This window comes from Gymnodraco acuticeps, unplaced genomic scaffold (assembly GCF_902827175.1).
Source record: "Gymnodraco acuticeps unplaced genomic scaffold, fGymAcu1.1, whole genome shotgun sequence".
NCBI lineage: Eukaryota > Metazoa > Chordata > Actinopteri > Perciformes > Bathydraconidae > Gymnodraco > Gymnodraco acuticeps.
Genome location: NW_022989867.1, coordinates 2,359,576 through 2,379,712, shown reverse-complemented (window position 1 = coordinate 2,379,712; position 20,137 = coordinate 2,359,576). Strand labels below are relative to the sequence as shown.

Here is a 20,137-nt window from a genome sequence, read left to right as displayed (position 1 = left end):
TGGACAGAACGACCCGTTGGCCAGAGGCGGTTCCGCTCGTTTCGACATCACCCGCAGACGTTGCCCGGGCCTTCATTGCAACGTGGGTGTGTCGTTTTGGCACCCCGTCAGACATTTCTTCAGACAGGGGCTCTAGGTTCACGTCCGAGCTCTGGAACGCTGTGGCAGGCGGTTTGGGGGTTAAGCTGCACAGGACTACCGCTTACCACCCTCAGGCTAACGGCCTCTGCGAGCGCTTTCATCGCTCCATGAAGGCGGCCCTCAAGGCCGGCCTTACGGACGGTAACTGGGTCGACAAGCTGCCCTGGGTGATGCTGGGCCTGAGGACCGCACCTAAGGAAGATCTACAGTGTTCTACAGCGGAGATGGTCTACGGTCAGCCGCTGAGAGTTCCGGGGGATTTCCTCCCAAATGCATCAGCTCCCTGGTCTGCCACGGCCCAGCGAGTTTTTCTGCGTGACGCGGCGGAGGCTTTCGCTCCAGTCCCGACTACTCAGCACGGTGCGCCAGGGTCTCAAGTTCCCGCGGAGCTACGCTCGGCTGGGCACGTCTTCATTCGTCACGACGCACACAGAGGCCCCCTGCAGCCCCCTTACGATGGACCGTTCCGGGTTTTGGAACACGGTGAAAAACACCTGGTGGTCGACATGGGCGGTAAGGCTGAGCACGTCTCGGTTGACCGGGTGAAGGCTGCTCACTTGGACGTGGACCGGCCGGTGGTGCTGGCTCGGCCGCCGAGCCGGGGCCGACCCCCGGCTTTGATTCCTGTCAGGGAGTGTGGACCTGTTGTTCCGGTCCCTCCTCTGTCAGGGGCCGCACAGGCAGAGGTCGCTGTACCGACTCCTGTGCGCAGGTCTCGTGGGGGCAGGCGGATTGTTCCTCCCCGCCATACGGATTTTGTTTACACGTGAATTCTGGGGGGGCTTGTGTGTGTTGACACGTTATTGGACATAATTCACCTCTCGTATTGTGTTGCCACACGGACCCTTTAGTGGGAACACCGGTAGCGTTAGCTTCCATTCCTGCTAGCTCGTCAAGCAGAGCAGTTGATGTGATAACCTCTCTGTTATTAATGGCTAATAAAGATTGGAACTCTGTTCTTAATACACCGCCTCCGACTCCCTTTTCCTGGCACTACAATATACAATTTCAGATTCAAACAAGTATGAGAGCACTCTCATAATAACGTAACATAATCAGAGACTGGATATATCCCCCCCCCTCACTGGTCACTACAATGAGGAAATGAAATTATGGGCCAAACGTTTTATTTACAAGTATTAAAAGTAAGCAGAGGACACCAAGCCAACTGAGACCCGTCTGTCCGCTGCATCTACACACACACACACACACACACACCACAACACACACACACACACAACACACACACACACACACACACACACACACACACACACACACACACACACACACACACACACACACACACACACACACACACACAACACACACACCCACACTACCACACGCACTTACACGCTGTACAACACGCACCTCCAGCTCCTAAAACATATCATCAGGATACAGCCGTTTTTATGTGAAGCACTAAATGACTCTTTTTTTGTAGATATCAAAGCATGCAAATAAAGAGAGTAATGTAGGCCTGTTGTTATCAGCGGTGACTGGTCATTAGGACCAGTCGCAGAAAGTATTTCAAATAATAATTCCAAAAAAATGCAAAAAAATACATCTTAAAATACATTTTAAGATCATGTTTAATCATCTGATTCGTCTGTAAATTGCTGTTTTAGTCTGTGTTCTTCTAATTAGTGTCTACAGTGTGCCTATTGAGCCGTTTTGAGCGACGTGGGTCAAACCCCGATCATGCCCCTCTCTCTCACTGTCAAAGTGAATGGTTGCTGTAAAAACTACACTGCGTTGAGAGAGAGAATCAAAGGAAGGCAGGCAGCTTTGCATGACATTCTTCTGGACGTGTTTCATTGTGTTGATAGTGATGGTAGTCAATCACTTTTTTGACAAGACAGTAGTGACGGCCATCTTGGTGACATGTGTTGTTGTGAGAGTCTGCGAGACCAGAGATGTAGTTCATTTAGCGTTTCACACAAACAAATGTGTTATTTCACAGTTTTACGACACATTTTAATTTTTTTGACTTGCAAAATTATCTTTTAAATTGACAAAAATCAATTCAAACGGGATCGAAAGATAATCTTTCTCTCTCCATTGACTTCAATACATCATGTTTCCGAAATAAGGTCCCATGGAGCTCCCCCGGAAGGGGAGGGACTTCGCCACTCTATTATACCGGTGCTCTGCTTTCTGCACGGACCTCACAGCTGTTCTCACTGTAAACATTGAGTTGCGAATCGCGATGAGAGCAGTTAATAAAATAATATCCAGGGGATGCATGCAGAGCTGTCATTGGCTGAGATAAGTCCGGCCGTGCGTCACAACTCTTTTAAACATCACTGTCACGGAAGATCCGCGGAAGATCCGTGGAGGAACCATCAGTGTATCCTCGATTATAGCTCCTCCAGAGAACCTCCTCGATGCTCGGTCCTCAAAGTGCATTTAGAGAAATGAGATGTCCTTCAACATGGCACGCTGAAATCCATTTCCAGGTCACTACCGGAGGACCGAGGATTCGAGGAGGGGAAATTAGTGAAATGAGAAAAGCCCAGGGTATAGTAGCCTGTCGAACATTATGTCAAAAACAACATAGTCGAAAATATGAAAAAAATGACATACAGTAGGAGGAAATATGGGACATACAGTATGTCCAACATGATTAAAAACGTCACAACTGTTGTGCCGAAATATGCACCCCCGCCGTGAAATGCACCCCCCTAAAAAATATGCTTTTATTAATCCCACCCTCAAGCATTTTTGAGGGTATAGTTGTAGGACTAGTACCAATAAATGGAGCAAGTTTCATGAATGTGACACTTTTATTATGTAAGATAGCAAGGGGTGCATAACGTGGCAAAAATATGCTGACGAACACTATGTAACATTTGTAAACATATATTTTGATTATTGTATGACAAATATGTCAAATTAAACAATACATTTTAAAGCACGTGTATACAGACAGGACGTCACAATTAAAAAAAACACATTACATAAATAAATAACTGAAAAATAAGTGACGAATGAATGCAAAATCCAGGATTCGACACCACTATCATCAAAATACGGAGCGAAAAGTTTAACCACAAGAATCAAGACTATATGAGCTACCACTCAGCGACTCACAGTCTGAAAATTACCATTAAAAAACCCTGGACGTTTACTTTTCGTTTTAAGCATTGTTTTAAGGTCTAAACGTTTCATTTAGAAATGCGCGTTCCCGTGACACGTGGTGCATTTCACGGTGGGGGTGCATAATGTGACACAACACCAGAAACCCAGAGATTTCCCTCGAGTTAGCTCGCTAAGCGAAAATCCGGCTCCGTAGTACAGGCCTCAGGCATTGGTACTTTTGGCATTGTTGGCAGGTGCCAAGTCCTGCTGAAAAATGAAATCAGCATCTCCATGAAGATATATTTAAACTATACTATGTTGATTTTTAAATGTTTTCGGCTACCTATACTATGTCTTTTTTTTCTTTCATGTTTTCAACATTAGATTAAAAAAAATTACATCAAATATCAAAAGTCTCGAAAAAGTCTGTTTCTTTAACGTGTTTTTGGTGGCTGAAATAAAGTCTGCGGTTAACACAAACTAACACGACATAAAACAAATCAGTGAATGTCCAAATCATCTGTGTGACTAAAGAGAATACTGAACGTCATCAAGTTGAATGTTAGCCGCCTTTAGCTGCAGCTGTCATGCAGTTATATTAGCCCAAGTTAGCTTTTTACTTCTGGGAATTGAATTTATGCTTCAAAAATCATACAAGTGGCGAGGAGATTACCATCCTAGAAAAAAGATGCAAGCAGAATCTTGTGGAATAATCCCATTTATTTTGGTCAAAGGAGCTCTTGCAATGCTTATTTGCAAACAAAAATGTGTCATCAATTCTCTACTCTTTTGATTGATTGGACTTTGCTCTGTTGTCATGGAGACTAATCAGTTATAAAATAATTATTTGAGTGGATTCAGTGTCTAGGCATTACTGTTGTTGTGGAATAATGATTCAAGACAAGACTCCAGGTCACAGTTTGGAACTGACCATTTATTAAACTGAATAGCATATGCGTACAAAGTCTCTACAAAGCTAGAAAATATCTAACATACTTTTAGCCATGACGGCGAAAAAAAGTTACAAAGCAAAGATCAGACCCTGTGCAGTACCAATAGAAATACATTACTAGCGTTTGGATGTGTACTCTCTTCTTCGCAAAACGGGATAAACATTAGAATATCAAAGATATACACAACATCTGTAATAAACGTTATTGTCACCTTTATATAAAGCACCTTATCAAAAACCCTCAGTGCAAATACATGTGCTGCACATGCACCGGAGCGAAAAAGATTCAAGGCCATTTTGGAATTAATTACAGACAGGATTTCTGTGCCACATTGAAAAGAAGATAAATATCCAACTTGCACATACGAGACGACATTACCAACACATATGACTATGACTCAGAAACTCAGAAATGCACTGCTTTTTTATGATGTAATTAGTGCTTTCACATCCTGTAGATGCTTAATATGATTGGACATTGAACAGAAAAGCCATACAATTGGGTTAACAGAGATTGGGGGCACTATTATTTTTAATAAATCAGTTTCATGTGACCTTACTTACTCCGTCTGCTAACCAAGATGAAAAGAGGTGTCCATATTTAATCGAATTTAAAGTGTCTCGAAATACAAAAATGCCCTTTTCTGAACTAGGCTCAAAACACAAAAGGTTCATTAATCCTATTTGTTTTTCATTTCTTTGTTGTTTTACTAACATCTGTTTTACAGTGTAGCCCATGAGCTAAGGATGTTAAGTGTCCTTTTCTTTGAAACTATTTTTGGCAGAAGCTAGTGGTAAGTTACTCTAGAGTGTCATAAGTCCCTTATTCCTCTGTACTTTCTGTCACATGATGACTGTCTTTGGTAAGCAGGTGGTAGACAATGACCAAACAGAGGGTCATTATTGCAAAATCAGCCCCTCTGAGGCTGTGTGTTAAGTTAGCATGTACGTGTTACGTGTTAGTACTCTGCTGTGAAGGTCTATAGTCTGCCTGCAAACAACAAACCACTGTAGTGAGGCAAAGCTCTGGGAAAGTTAAAGGCCGTGGTTTTTGAAAGGGGTTTTCCTGACAGAATGATTCACCAGTAAGTTGAAAGGGTTGCATTTAGTTGGACAGGTGTTTGTAACCCTAAAAGAAACCCACAGCAATCTTGAGACAAGATAAAGCTGTTTTGGACGATGACAGACCCTAACAGGCCCGGACTGGCCATCGGGAGGACCAGGAGGTTTCCCGATGGCCTGGCCTGTTAAGTGGCCTGCTGGCCTGAGGATTTTTTTTAATGTATTGTGAACGCAACGCTGCGCAAATGTGGGTCTGACTCTGCCTCACAGAGGGTGACTGGCTTGATTGGTCTCTGTGTGTCATTCAAGCTCGGGAGGGTGTGTGGCGCGAGCGAGCGAGCGAGAAAGCGCGCACACCGGTTACGTGTATTGTTGTTGTTAGCATCTGGTGCTAGCTAGCTGCGCTAACGGATATAAGGTGGGGAGAGAGTCCTCTGCTGTCAGACTGAGAGGCTGATAACTGCAGCTCAGGTGAGGTAAAGGACTCTCTGAGTGTTTAGATAGTTAACTTAGTGTAAGTTATCTCTGTGGGTCTCAAACTGTTTGGTCACCATTTATGTAAACACATATTTCCATTTGAGGGGGGAGTGATTAGTAAAATATGCATGAATAATACAAATAAAATGTTAACTAGGTGCAAAAAGGTAAGATACACTTTTAAAACTTGTTGAGAGCTAAAACTAGTCTTTGCTGCTGCCTCAGAGAGGAGCAGGAGGGAGACAGGAGAGGCTGATTCAGGAGCACAGACACACTCACAACTATAAATGAACCAAAAACAAATAAATATACAAGTTTCAATGTTTTTTCATATTGGATATGGTATGTTATTGGTTATGGCCATGTTCTTATGATTTTATGATTATTTAAATGTATACAGTTCTGTTTCATATGGGTGTAGTCTCTTTATTTCCCCCTCAAAATGCACCAGATTGATGCATTTAACTCCAAATTTAAAACCGGGGGAGCATGCCCCCGGACCCCCCTAGAGGATTTGAGGTCCACCCCCACTTAAAATATGTTCACATGAATAGATTCCTAAATAGATTTGCACATTTTTTTAAATAGTGACCCATGTCCATATGTTTATTTTTGGGTAGTAAACTAGAGGGCTATCACTATGGGCAGCAACGCTGTAAATATTGACAAATAAATCCAGCAAAATGGAAAAAATTGTAGTGGCCTGGCTGGGTGTATCATTCCCGGCATGACTTATTGTCCCAGTCCGGCCCTGGACCCTAACATTCTTCAGCACAAATGTAAAAGACTGGTTCCAGACCAGTAAGATCTGACTCAGGTATGAGTCCTTTTAAGACTGCCAACAGTTAGCCAATGTTGACCAAAGATGGCTCTTTTCAGGTCTAGTAAACTGGTCAAACTTAAGTGTTTTTTCTTCAAATATTCTAGACACCACTAAGCATCCCAGTGAGTACAGGAAACAGAACCATGTGATTCTTGACATAGTTTTAATCAGCATACTGTGTTCTCCATGGTTGAACACAGCATGCTGGTCCATGGTCCTTCGGTATGTCGTAACCCCAACCCTAACCCTTCAGGACTTTTTAAATAACTTTACAGCAGCGATATAAAGACAAAAATAGAATTGGCATTCTCTCGTAGTAACAAGTCCAATTTGTATTTTATAAATGAGGCACCAGACAATGTGCAAGCTGTTTCAACATGAACCACCATGTAATACACAAATACAAATACATGTAAATAGTGCCGTTAAAAGAAGCAAACAAGAACATGTCTCATTAACATTTGGGAACAATTAAGATACTTTAGAAAGGCTCACTGTGAACAAATTACAACAAGAAACAGCCATTAAATATGGAATTTGGATATTTAGCCCTCAGACGCTGAAAGCTGGAGCATGATAAACGTAATTATGCATTTATATTAGCTCAAATGCCTTTCTATACACACATTTACGACACCAAATTATTTTCATGAAACAGATTATAAATGTCTACTGCTGTTCCCAACCAAAGGCACTTCATGCTGCTGGGCATGACACAAACAAACCACTTCTGACCACCTGCTACAGTACACTTAATCAACAGTTTTTGGTTTTTGATTTATAAATGACTTTAATTCTGACATACTATCATAAAACTGGAAGAAACAAGTCCTGGACTGATTAAAGGGAAATGTGTCTTCAACCACTTTCTCTCAAAATGAAAAACCATGCCATGGCTTATAGTTTGCTATGCGCTCATTGGACGTGACAATGTTTGCTAGCAAAGCTATCTTTTCTGGTAGAAAATCCTTACACACTGGTCAATTGACCCTAAAATTAACAGAGGCTACCCTTGGACACAAGTAAAGTCGTATATTCATTAAATACCTGAAAAAACAAAGTAACCTTTATTTAGGGAACTGTGTCTTCAACCACTTTCCTAAAATGAAGCACTGCACCATGGCTTCTAGTCAGGGCAATTCAAATATGTAAGACGTAAGAACATTTCAGGTTTAAACACATCTGTCAGCTCAAGTTAGCTGGTGCAAGAATACTGAACTAAGTTTATTAAACTAAGATAAATTAACTAAGTGAAACATGATTTTTTTTTTAAAAGCATAGGTTATTTTGAACAGTTTGGAATGTTTCTTCCCTTGAACATTATGAAGGATGTTGTATAGTTTTAAAGAGTCACAGTGCTTCCCAATTGATTGACCACAACCTATTTAAAATGTAAAGTTATAATCCTTAAGATTGTACAGAAATCTGACCCAGTTTGGTCTGCATTTGTTTTAACAATAACCATTCAATATATTCAGATGATCTTATTATTTGTCAATAGCTGCCAAAAGAGCCAGGACTGAAAGCTTAAGGATTGTATCTTTAACATGTTTTTCTTCAATCTGAATGAAGAGACGCTTGTTGCACAAACAGGTACCTGAATGATTACATGTCATTTATACTTTCTTGTTATTAACATACATTTTAGATAGTGTTCCTGGAATTAAAATATAGTCTATATGCTACTATCAATAAACAGTTTCCCAAAGTTCAGAAGCTATTCTTTTTTTGTGTTTTTTTTTAAAGAAAACATACAAAAAGTTAAAATGTTATTTTCTTTGGGAACAAACCTCTTTTATGTGCAAGAATCTAGCTCACACAATTTGCAGTGGATATATGTACAAAACCAACTCTATCGTGTACTATATGATGCATAATGCAATAGTTTTTTTTTTTTCTTGTTATTGATGATACACAGGGTCTGACCTTCAGTGTCCGTCAGTATCTTGGCAGATAACACACACTCTTTTGTCACAGGGAGGAGGGAATTTAATTTATTTTCCCAGGGTGGAATTTCCCAAAAGCACTTGACAGAAATAACACTTTCATTTCCATCTACAGAACAGCAAAATACAAATGTATTGGGAGAAACAAAGGGAAGAAACCAATTAGGAGGAGACGTCTCTCGGTGATATCAGATTCAGAATGTTTTTGGGGAAACCACCCAGTTAGATTCTGATGTGATTCATTGTGCTTTTTTAATAATCAATGTATTTTTTTTTTACAGCTAATTACCATCTGATATAGAGGTTGGAGTGAATATTGTTGTGTTGAAATGGAGGATCTTGAAGCAAACTGATTTATAGATGATTTTAATAATACAAAAAATACCCAATTATTATTGTGATGTTTTGCAGTAAAAATGAAGCCATTTCCTTTCTCACTAGGTCGAGTACTTTGGCTGAAAGACACTTTTGTAGAATTCAGTTTTTTGACATTTTACCTCCAATGTCACCATTAATCACCAAGCAAAAGGCCTTATGTGTGTGTGTTTGATAAGTGTGTGTGTGTGTGTGTGTGTGTGTGTGTGTGTGTGTGTGTGTGTGTGTGTGTGTGTGTGTGTGTGTGTGTGTGTGTGTGTGTGTGTGTGTGTGTGTGTGTGTGTGTGTGTGTGTGTTAGTCCTTGACGAGTCGATAGATGTGGTGCTGAGCTCCGTGCTCACTGTTAGACACCTCAAACACACACGCCATACACAGCAAGGTCTCCTGAGTGTCTCTGTTGCTCACAACCTGGACACACAGACAAACAGAGAGGGGAAAGAATATTACAAGTTTTTAAATATGCATGTATAGGTTGCATACAGTAAAAAAGAAACAACAACATATAAACTTTAATTATTCACTCAATATACTCAATATACGCCATATAACGTTCATAGACAGACATATGCTGTGTCCCTATTTTAAAGACTTCCCTTAATACATTATAGGGCGGTGGTGGCGAAGTCCATATAGGGACTTGGCTTGGCAACTGGAAGGTCACCAGTTCAAGTCCCGGAAAGACCAAGTGCTACCGAGGTGTCCCTGAGCAAGGCACCGTTCCCTACACTGCTCCCCGGGTGCCGTACTTAATGGCAGCCCACTGCTCCTAACACTAGGATGGGTCAAATGCAGAGAAACCGTTTCATTACATGGTACCTGTACTGTGTAATGACAATAAGTTGAATCTATCTATCTATGTCTTACAGTGGTGTGTTTATTAAATAGGCTATGATAAGACCCACATGTATGACTTTGATTTTTATAATGCTGGTCGCGCAACTTCCGTTGTTAAGCTAATATGTAATCGTTGAGTATCATAAACTAAGGATACAGTGTTCCACGTGTACACTTCTAACAACAATATCCAGTTGCTCAGAGTGCATTGCATTTGGCCATACTTTGCATTAGGATGCACTTCAAATAGCAAATTGAGACTGACAGAAGTCCTCACCAGCAGAATAGTAAAGTTCTCCAGCACGCTGTTCATCATGTATTTCTCAGGAAGGTGTTTGAGCTTGTGGATGAAGTTGATCATGTATTCACACATCGGAGAGCGGCTGATTCTGTAAATGAAGCGGCCATTTTCAAACCGTGCGTACTCCGTCTAAGAGAGAAAGAAAGAAATTAGATAGTTAAGAAGAAGTCCACCATTTTGTTTAAGTACACATATGAATAGGTTTACTAGTTATTAGCCAATCCTGTAAGAAAATCAATTATAATGTCTCATGTGGCTGTGGAATACTGTGTCACCTCACAAAGTAATACTAATGATGTCATAAAGGTTTATTTAATGTCATTAGGATTTATCATTACAAATTTGAACTGAAAGCCTGTGGTACAAAGTTGTTAAATATTTTGTATTTACCAGGGAGAAAGTTGCTATTCGGGATCTTATAAAATGTTTGGAGTGCGTCGTGCTATGATTTATCACAACTCTGTGCACCTGTTTCCTGAAATATCTCAATCCCAAAAGGCATGTTGTTTATGCATCTGTAAGTCTGAAACAATCTCATACAGTATTTCTGACCACAATCATTTGAACTCCTCCTCACCTCAACCTTCTCGACCACCTGCTTGCCGAAGGAGCAGACCTTGGTGGAGCAGGTGATGGTCATGTTCTCCGAGCTCTCGTATTGGCTGGTGACTCCATAGAACGCTGCCGGGTCGTCCTGCACATTAGAACTCAGGTCCGCCTGACAACAACACAGAAATAAATGTAAAAAGTACACCATTAACGAGAGTGTAACATTTCAACGTTTATTACCAAACAGTCTAATCAATCCACAGAAACATGAGAGCAAAGTAGAACCAGTGCCCTCTGCTGGTCTGTTCTAAAACCTGGGCCCACACTCATATTTCTCATGATATACATATATTGTCATTGTCAATTTAAAATCAGATATAATATGCATTTACTTTTTTTTTAACTATTTTCACCTGAAATATTTTAAAGGTTGGTTCATCCAAATCTAAATATTACAGATATATTTACTAGTAGTGAGATCAGATATGCATATATGATTGTATTTGTCCAGGTTCTGAGGGAGCTGATGTGATTTCTTCTTCCATCCCAGACTGCTTTTAAAAGGGTTTGAACAAAACTCGATTCCTATCTTTGTCACAAATCAATTTAGAGCTGCTTTCAGTGTAATTAATCATTTGTGTTTTATTTTAAATGTTGTTTTTATTATTTATGAATTTTAAAAGATATCTGTAATGCGTTTTTGAGTACTTTAATGCATTTTTGAGTACCTGTGAGGGAACTTTAGGATTTTTGCCATTTAAATGCAAAAACACCTATATTAATGACTGTTTTTAAATGCCATTTTAAAATGTGTTTCTGCTGCACTATTTCTTAATGCCGTTAATGTTTTTCCTTTTTGTAAAGCACTTTGAATTGCCTTGTGTTGAAAGGTGCTCTATAAATAAACTTGCCTTGCACGGCTATAAAACACTACAGGAAAGGGAAAACCACTAAATACAAAATAAGGCCCCCTATGGAACCTTTGCAAGTATTCACTGTACTGGAAGATACAACAGGGTAGAAATGGTTCCTGTTTAACTATGTGTCATTTCAAATGTAATCACTGAGAACATGTTGCACCTGGATGACAGGCTGAGAGACATGGAGAAGGGTTTATAATGAGTTCTATAAGGAGCAACATGTGTCTCAGGGCTGAGAATAAACACACACTCCATATGCTAAGTCAAGCCCTTGTACATCCATTCACTCATACTCACACACACCAACATATATGCTCTATAAAGCAGCTGCAGATGATCAGAAAACATGCTCCATTGTGGTAGATCAGAGAGCTTTTTAATTAAATTCAGAGACACACACACACACACACACACACACACACACACACACACACACACACACACACACACACAACACACCACACACACACACACACACACACACACACACACACACACACACACACACACACACACACACACACTCTCTTTGTTTGTTGTCATGCTACAAGCACGTCTCATCTCTTCTTCATTGTATAGTGAACCCACTTCACTGGCCTGCAGGCTTCTGTCGTCCCCTGCATGATTTTACTGCTGACAACCTCACAGCTTCGTTCACACTGTCCAGCGCCCTGATAATTAACCATTTGTTAAACCCCGCCCCCAAAAGGGATCGTCCAATAATAGGTTAGCAACCGTAACTAGCCACAGCAAGCCTGTCAAGCTTTGGATTTCTGCACTGAAGCGGTATGCATGGGGCTTTAGCAAAAGGTGATATCCTTCAAAGACTCGTGGTGTCGTCTTATCTAAGCAAAAACACACGTGTAAAGGTGAAAGGAATTTGTTCAAACCATGCATTGTCTGCTGCAACGTGAGCTACAATAAAGTGGTGCAGGGATGAGTCCTTGACCCTGAAAATGAGTCAGCATTTGATTAGTTCTGAGCATTTTTTTTCAACCCTTTTTTATTAATTTTTGGTTTGATGCCTGAAATAAGATCTGTGGTAGAAGCTAAAGAGATGTTCACATTTTGTTATACAAGAAAGGGATATGTCAGTAAAAAGCTAAATAAATACTATTACGAAGCGTCTATTTGTCTTTAAAAAGGCGGTTGCTAACAAGTGGTTGAAGGAGACTACTACCCGTCATCCTGCTGAACGTTAGTCGCCTTTAGCTTAGCGTTGGGGACGTGAAGCCTTTAGAGTAGTTTGTTTATAGCCTTACATTCACATTAGCTATTTACTTCTGATGATTGCATTCATGCGACTAAAGTATTGTCCCCAGTTAGCCCAATATTACGGAAATCTGTTTTCATGTAGCGTAGAAGAAAGGGTAATAATTTCCATTACATAAATGTATTTCATAATGAAATAAAGTCTTGTAATATGTGTTTTCAGTTCTCTCCTTTTTTCAAACAAATATATACATTTAAAAAAAGTCATTTTTGGTAGTAGTAGTAGGCCTAGCTAAAGTACACTTAAATTAAATCTAAAATACATTACTCTCTCTATGACCATATTTATTTAATTTAAAAAGAATAATATCGCAGTTTCAAAAGCTCTGTTAATAATTGGCATTAATAAAAACCCCTTGTCTCCAGCAGGATGAGTCCCCTGAAAAATATATTTTTGTCTGATACCAGGAAGCAGTTATTTAAAAATAACTTTTAGAATTGTATTTGTAAATCTACCCCTACTTTCACTGTATAATCCAAAAGATCGCAAACATGGATGAAATGTGAGACATACAAAATAGTTCCTTGAGGTAGGAAGTCTCAGACCTACCAGACAGGCAGATCAGAATCAATTCTGTCTTTTCACGTCAACCGTGAAAAAAGTTATAAAGTCTTTAGAGACTGTGAATATTACTCTGAAGTTTATGAATAGACAAACATGGGATGAATTATGTTGCAGGGATATTTTCTAAAGTCCTTGACTCGTAAGGGAGAGACAGACAAAGACACACAGACAGACATGCACACACACACACACACACACACACACACACACACACACACACACACACACAGGTGGAGACAGAGAGCAACCTGTGAGTCAGGAGGTGAGCAGGTGTTCAAAACAAAGCGACTGTGCTTTCATCAACCCACCACCTCCATATCCCAGGTGGGAAGACAGAACAAACACACACACGGCACCCACACGGCCCCCCACACACACACACACACACACACACACACACACACACACACACACACACACACACACACACAAACACATACAGACAAAGACATGGCACTGGGTGAAAAACTCAAGGTATAAGGTGGAGACAATAACAAAATCAAAAAGTCTCTGCCAATGTCTGTGAGGCCTCAATTACGTCAAATGAATATAGAATGGGATTGAAATGAAATAAAATTCTTGCATGAACAGGAAGTAGGTAAGTGTTTGTCTGCTCACCCAGAACTTGATCAGGTAGAAAGCGTTTTGCGGGCCCTTGGCGAACAGCTCTTTCAGGCCCCCTTTCTTCTCGGGGAACTTGTCGTAGATCTGTCTGATGTCCACACACTCCAGCATGGGGTCGCTGTAGCTCGGGTTGTTCTGGCTGATGTTCACAAACAGGTGCTTGTTATACTGAGGGGAGGAAAACTTTGAATTAGCCAAGGATTGAGGCGGAAAATGGGTTGATAAAAAACAGCTGATCTCAATATGGGATAGAAAACCGCAAAAGAAAGACAGAAACAACATAGTATTTTGTGTAGAATGGGCTTCATTCGGATAAATTGGTCAACCAATTTTATTTGAACAAAAAGCCCTTAATTCATGAGATTTGACAGTCTTAAACATATATGTCCCATGCATTATGGGGAAGACACACCTCGAAATCCATATCATCTTAATTTGGGGATTAGACTCCAATTATGTATGCAGACACGCTATTCAAATTGTATTGTATACTGTGCGCCTCACGATATTACAGAAAACAAAACAAAAACATTTTTTTAAAAGGTTATTGAGAAACTGATGTCCATTTTGTCATAGGAGAGATTATCTACTCCTGCTAGATTTGTTTGTGTGTCTGTTTTATTTCTGTTTTTTTAATAGGTTTTGTCTTAAATGTAGGACTGTGTTGTATCGTCTTATGATTGTTGAGGAAAAAAAAGTTAACTGGAGTCAACGGGAGACAGGTCGTGGCGACATAGCTGTCCCTCCCCACATCTCACAAATGGAAGGTGTCCCATGGAGCTTTGACAATCACAAGCATACATGGAGAAACTGAAACAGATTCCTGCATAAAAAAAGTAGTAATGCACCAAGATAGCAAGGAAGAAGACAGCTAATTTGCAAACATTGATGTAAGCAATGTAAATCAAAAATATTATATATAATAGAAGTGTGAGAAACAATGAATGTTTCCATAACTGTAGGTTTACAAGAAACCTCTACAAAGAAACTTAAACTAGGGAGCAAAATGTAGACTAAGGTTTAAAGCACTCCTATGTATTACTTTCATGATAGAAATACAATTTAAAATAGTTCCATTTTAAACAGCAACAGGCCACTGTTCAAACTTGGATGACTAGACGTTTAAAGTCAAATAAAATCGTACTAATGTATTACTTAAGCTTCTTACAAGCAACAAGCTACTTCTTTATACCACTGCCAAAGAGGCACAGTTTGTTTGTGAGCAGGAATAGTGAAAAACTATTGGCTGTTTTGATATGAAATGTTGAAGGGTCTAGCACAGACCAAGGAAGGACCTATTCAATTTAAAAGCGGATCCTAAAAATGTTGTGAGTACACAAGTTATGTTTCACTGACAATAATATTAGGAGATTCATGGGGACCAAGTGACTGTCACTGTATCCTAGCGCCGCCATATTTTGTGTCAGTCGCAGCTTGTAATAACATCAGCAAAGACGGAGGAAGATCCAAGGAAAGTTCATTACAATCGGTAAATGTTCATAAAAGTAATCACAGGATATTAGGGAGTTATGGCTGAACGAATGGTTGGACATTTGTGCTGCATTCATGTGGTGTAGGATTAATAAGTGAATGGTCGTTCCTGACCAAGAAAATGCACGTAAACTCAATAAACAATACATTCAGAAAACAGCAAGTTAACGCCTTAACACTCTAGTGTGGTTTTGAACTAGAATGTTATGTGTTGCGTCCATGTACGACATTAGGATTTAAAGCTCTTAAACATGCAAAAAGTAAGAAGAACAACTTCCCAACTCTGAAAATGGGGCCATCCGAGGACCATTTGAAGGCATCATTGGCCTTTGTGGAGGTGTGTGCTCTCTGTGCTCATCTTTATCTTTGTGTATCATAAATGCTATGATAAATTGTATTGCCAAATGCCTCTTTATTTACAATGTAAAATATCCATGAAACATGACCCTATTGGCAACAGAGTCTATTTTTAAAGTCAACATAGAACCGTTTGAGGTTTGTAACTGTCCAAACAGTTGTAACAAGATGAATGCCAGCTGTCTGTGAGCCCAAGGTAGAATAATGACAGCGAGTCCACAGTGTGACAGGATGACGGATAGAGTGAGCAGACACAGAGATAGAGCTTTACAAAGGTTATTCATACTAGGATACTACAAAGGGCTTTAACACGGTTCTCTGCTGTGGGGTTATCTGTCATCTCTGTTTATGGGACAATAGGGAGAGCTTATTGCAGACCGTGGGTGTGTGTGCATGTGTGTGTGTGTTGTACTCACTGCCTCCTGGTCCCTCTGTGTCTCCAGGAAAGATGAAAACTCTACCAGTCGTAGTTTGGTGGTGCCGATGGAGCGACCATGCCAAGCTGGCTCTCTGTGTGTTTGGGCTGCAGCAGGAGGCTCGTAGCCTAGACAACACACACACACACACACACACACACACACACACACACACACACACACACACACACACACACACACACACACACACACACACACACACACACACACACAGCTAACACACAGGAAACACACACACAGCTAACACAAACCACCACCACAGCACACACACACACAACACACAGCCACACACACACACACACCCCCACACACACAACACACACACACACACCAACACACACTCTGGTTAAAAGCAACTTCATTCCCAACCACCATCATGTACAATCATGCTAGCTTTAACAGGGGTTATTCAAGCATTTATTATTTCGCTATAATCGTGTTAAAATGTAAGCCTGACTGAGATTTGAAGGATGAAAGGGCAGTGTTAACAAAGTAGATGTAAAAGGTACAGGGACACCATATTTTTAAAGCCTCTCGCTTTTGACGGTTTGCCATCATTTTGAGTAAAATGTACAACTCTGTGACCTCAATGAGTTGTTAAAAATGTTTGGGGGACCTATCAGCAGGCAATTAAGGGGAGTTCAGTTACAAATGTTTTGGCTTTTTAAGATTGTCGCTTTTGCTACAACCACAAGGTGTCTTTTGTTCCACATGGCTGATTAATTTAGGGGGGAAAAGGGGCAGTTTGCGTAATATGAGCCAATCTGAACTCCCTGAAAAAGCCCTAAACAAAATCAAACTTAAAATGTAATTCTCCTCACTTTTGTTTGAGATTTTTTAACTGCTTCGATACTAAAGCTGTTTTTTGTTGTTATTGTTAAAACACTAACCCAAAAGCTAGGGGGATACAGTTTGTGGTGGTTAACTTGCTTTCAGACACAATCTGACCCTCTCTGGTGTTATACTGGCTGTAAAACTGTTATAAGACATTTTTGTATTTCCCAGAGAGCACTGGCTATTAACTTAAAACTGTAAGCAGTTTGTCTATGAAAAACATTCATCATCACTGTTATTAGTTGAGGCTACAAAGGTATGCTAACAATATTCATTGCGTAGTGCAAAAGCTAGTTAGCCTAGCCTGTTATTTCCCCACTAGAATACCTAGCTAGTTTAGCTTGCTAACATTTTCCCACTACAATTAGCTTACTATTTCAGACTAATCTGCACACATCTTCTTGCTAGAATCAGCCAACTGATTTAGACTAGCCTGCTAAAGTTGTTCTTCTAGAAATAGCTAACTTGTTAAGACTAGCCTGCTCAGATTTTTCCTACTAGGTGTTAAATGTTTTTTATCTTATAACAAAGCACGCTGAGTCATCAGCAGCTCCTGCACAATGGTCCTCCTAAATAACAGAGGTAAGGGGGATATTCTCCATAAAGGGTCAAGTTGTAGTCAACTCTAGCACTCCGTATATCACTAGGTAATTTATGGAGTCATGGTACGAAGTTCTTAATTATATATGGGAAAAAATCAATACCTATCCCAGTGCTTGTTGCCTGTGTTGCATTGTAGTGAAATGATAGGCATATAATCAAATGACAGCATATTAAAGTACCACCATTTCAAACTAAACCAACATTTCACAATAATGTCGGGGTGCTTTAACAAAAACAGAAAAATATTTTTCTTGTTTAAAAAATTGTAAAAGTAAAACCAAGGATATACAGTATATGTTTATTCCGTAGGGAAAATGTATGTTAATTTTAAGTCACAATCTCTGAAACATACAGTACATTTTGACAAAACCTATAACTATAATCAGCAATTGCAGGAAGGTTTCTGGATCTCAATTCCCAGAAAAGTAAGATGACACCTTTTTTCGTTTGACCTCTTTACAAGACAAAATCAAAAAGAGGACCAACCACAACCCTGTAGAGAGCCAGGGCCCTAAATGGAGGGACGCAGGACCGCCTGTTTGCTTTACAGAAAGGATATAATTGCACAGTGGTTTCTCTCACCTGAGAATTGTGGTGATCCCCGCTGTCTGCACAGAGTAGGCTTGCTGAGGAGAATGGCTTAATACTGAGAGAGTCACAGACAGACATGAGAAAGAAGAAGAGACAGCATTGTAGGTCATTCACGTATCTAGATTATACAGCAAGGAATTCTGTAGCAGGAGCACAGAAGTCAAGAGTGTCTCTTGGTTCAGTAAAAGCTATACAAGCCCCATTTACTGTACTACCATTATCATCATCATCATCATCACCACATGGTCATTTAATGGCAGCTGGCAATGAAAGGAAAAGGGTTTGAACTTCTATCACAATGGTCCCCACTAGTCACTAGCCGTGTGAGCATACTAATGTAAGAAATATGAAAAGCAGTATGGATGCAAAGAGACAGCCTAGTGGTGTACATTGTATAATATGTATGAATGAGTAACTAAAGGAGGAGAATGATAAAGGAGATATTTTTCAGAAAAATAAATCCATATCAAAGCTTAAAATGTAAAACTACGTTAGATATGAGTGTACCAGTTGAGTTTGACTTACTCTTCAGTGGCGGCGCTAGATTGTCCTCCAGGAATCATCCCCTGCCACAGCTAAGAAAAACAACACACATGAATACACACGACCAAGGCAGCAAACCTGGACAATGTTTGTTTGTTGTTAGATTTGCACCGGGACTTCAAACAGAGCATATGTGGCCATGCACAAAAAATGGCTTTACAGTTATTGATGTCCTTGTGTTTTCTGTATCTATTGAAGAGAATACATAGCGTGTGTGTGTGTGTGTGTGTGTGTGTGTGTGTGTGTGTGTGTGTGTGTGTGTGTGTGTGTGTGTGGTGTGTGTGTGTGTGTGTGTGTGTGTGTGTGGTGTGTGTGTGTGTGTGTGTGTGTGTGTGTGTGTGTTACCTGTGCATTGCTGGGGAAGCTGGCCCGTACGATCCCAGGCAGGAGCTTGCTGTGTATGGCGGTGGCTGAGACGATCTGAGCCGAAGACATGGAGGAGATGCTCTGCAGCGCCTTCTCCTTGGCATTCTGGTCCTGCGTGGTGATTAACATCATCAGCATCAATATTATCATCATTATCATCATCATGAACATAGTTTACATTCTGGCCCCACACACTCCACACTAGGGCTGCACGATATTGAAAAAAAACTGACATTGCGATATATTTTTTTTCCACTGCGATATATATTGCGTTTTTTTTAACTATATTTAACCGGATGAAGGATTTCAGTCACGGAAGTCTGGATCTTAACTGGTTGACTCATCATACCTTAAGTCATGATCTAACATGTCATGATAATGCATGTTGCTTACCCTCAAATAAGGGGGTTCATCTGTGAAGAAGAGAAGAACCTTTTTGTATCCAAAATAGTTCCAGATGGCAGATGTTGCTTTTCTTTTTGGAAGTAAATCTTCATTCTCGCCGGTATTGTCCTCCTGTGCCTCGCTCATTTTTTACCGGTGTTTTGATCGTCTGCAAACTAGCAGGGCGGGCCTGCTGTGATCTGATCAAGAATGATTGTGATTGGTGGTTTGCTGTGCATGCAGAGCCTGCATGTCACTCACTCAAGTACCCCTGACATGAGAGCCGCGCAAGTTTTCCTTTTGAAGCAAGCAGCAAAAATAATTGTAACATAATATGTTTGAGTTAATTTGCCAATTTAATATCGCACGTCCTAAAAAATAAAAATGAAAAAATAAAAATAAAAAAAGTAAGAAAATTGCACGTCCCTGCGATGTGAATATCGCGCATGACACGATATATCGTTCAGCCCTACCCAACCACAACAACTTCTGTCAACCAGTGCAACAGTATGTCAAATTTATATATTTGTAATACCTTTTGGACAACAGTGGAATATCTTTGGTATCGGAAATATGTGTTGGACAAAATCAGCAACTTTAAAATC

General features: G+C 40.2%; 1 protein-coding gene across 1 annotated transcript in view; it reads right to left on the bottom strand.

Annotated features, from left to right (window-relative positions):
- Positions 1-6,906: 6,906 nt before the first annotated feature.
- The window catches only part of tead1a (TEA domain family member 1a), a 57,988-nt gene continuing 44,757 nt past the window's right edge, over positions 6,907-20,137 (bottom strand). The window contains 9 exon segments of the mRNA XM_034196597.1: positions 6,907-9,269; positions 9,973-10,125; positions 10,574-10,714; positions 13,921-14,094; positions 16,191-16,323; positions 18,237-18,277; positions 18,279-18,294; positions 18,765-18,814; positions 19,128-19,259. Of these exon segments, the coding sequence (XP_034052488.1) occupies positions 9,156-9,269; positions 9,973-10,125; positions 10,574-10,714; positions 13,921-14,094; positions 16,191-16,323; positions 18,237-18,277; positions 18,279-18,294; positions 18,765-18,814; positions 19,128-19,259 (954 nt within the window). The 3' untranslated portion in view covers positions 6,907-9,155.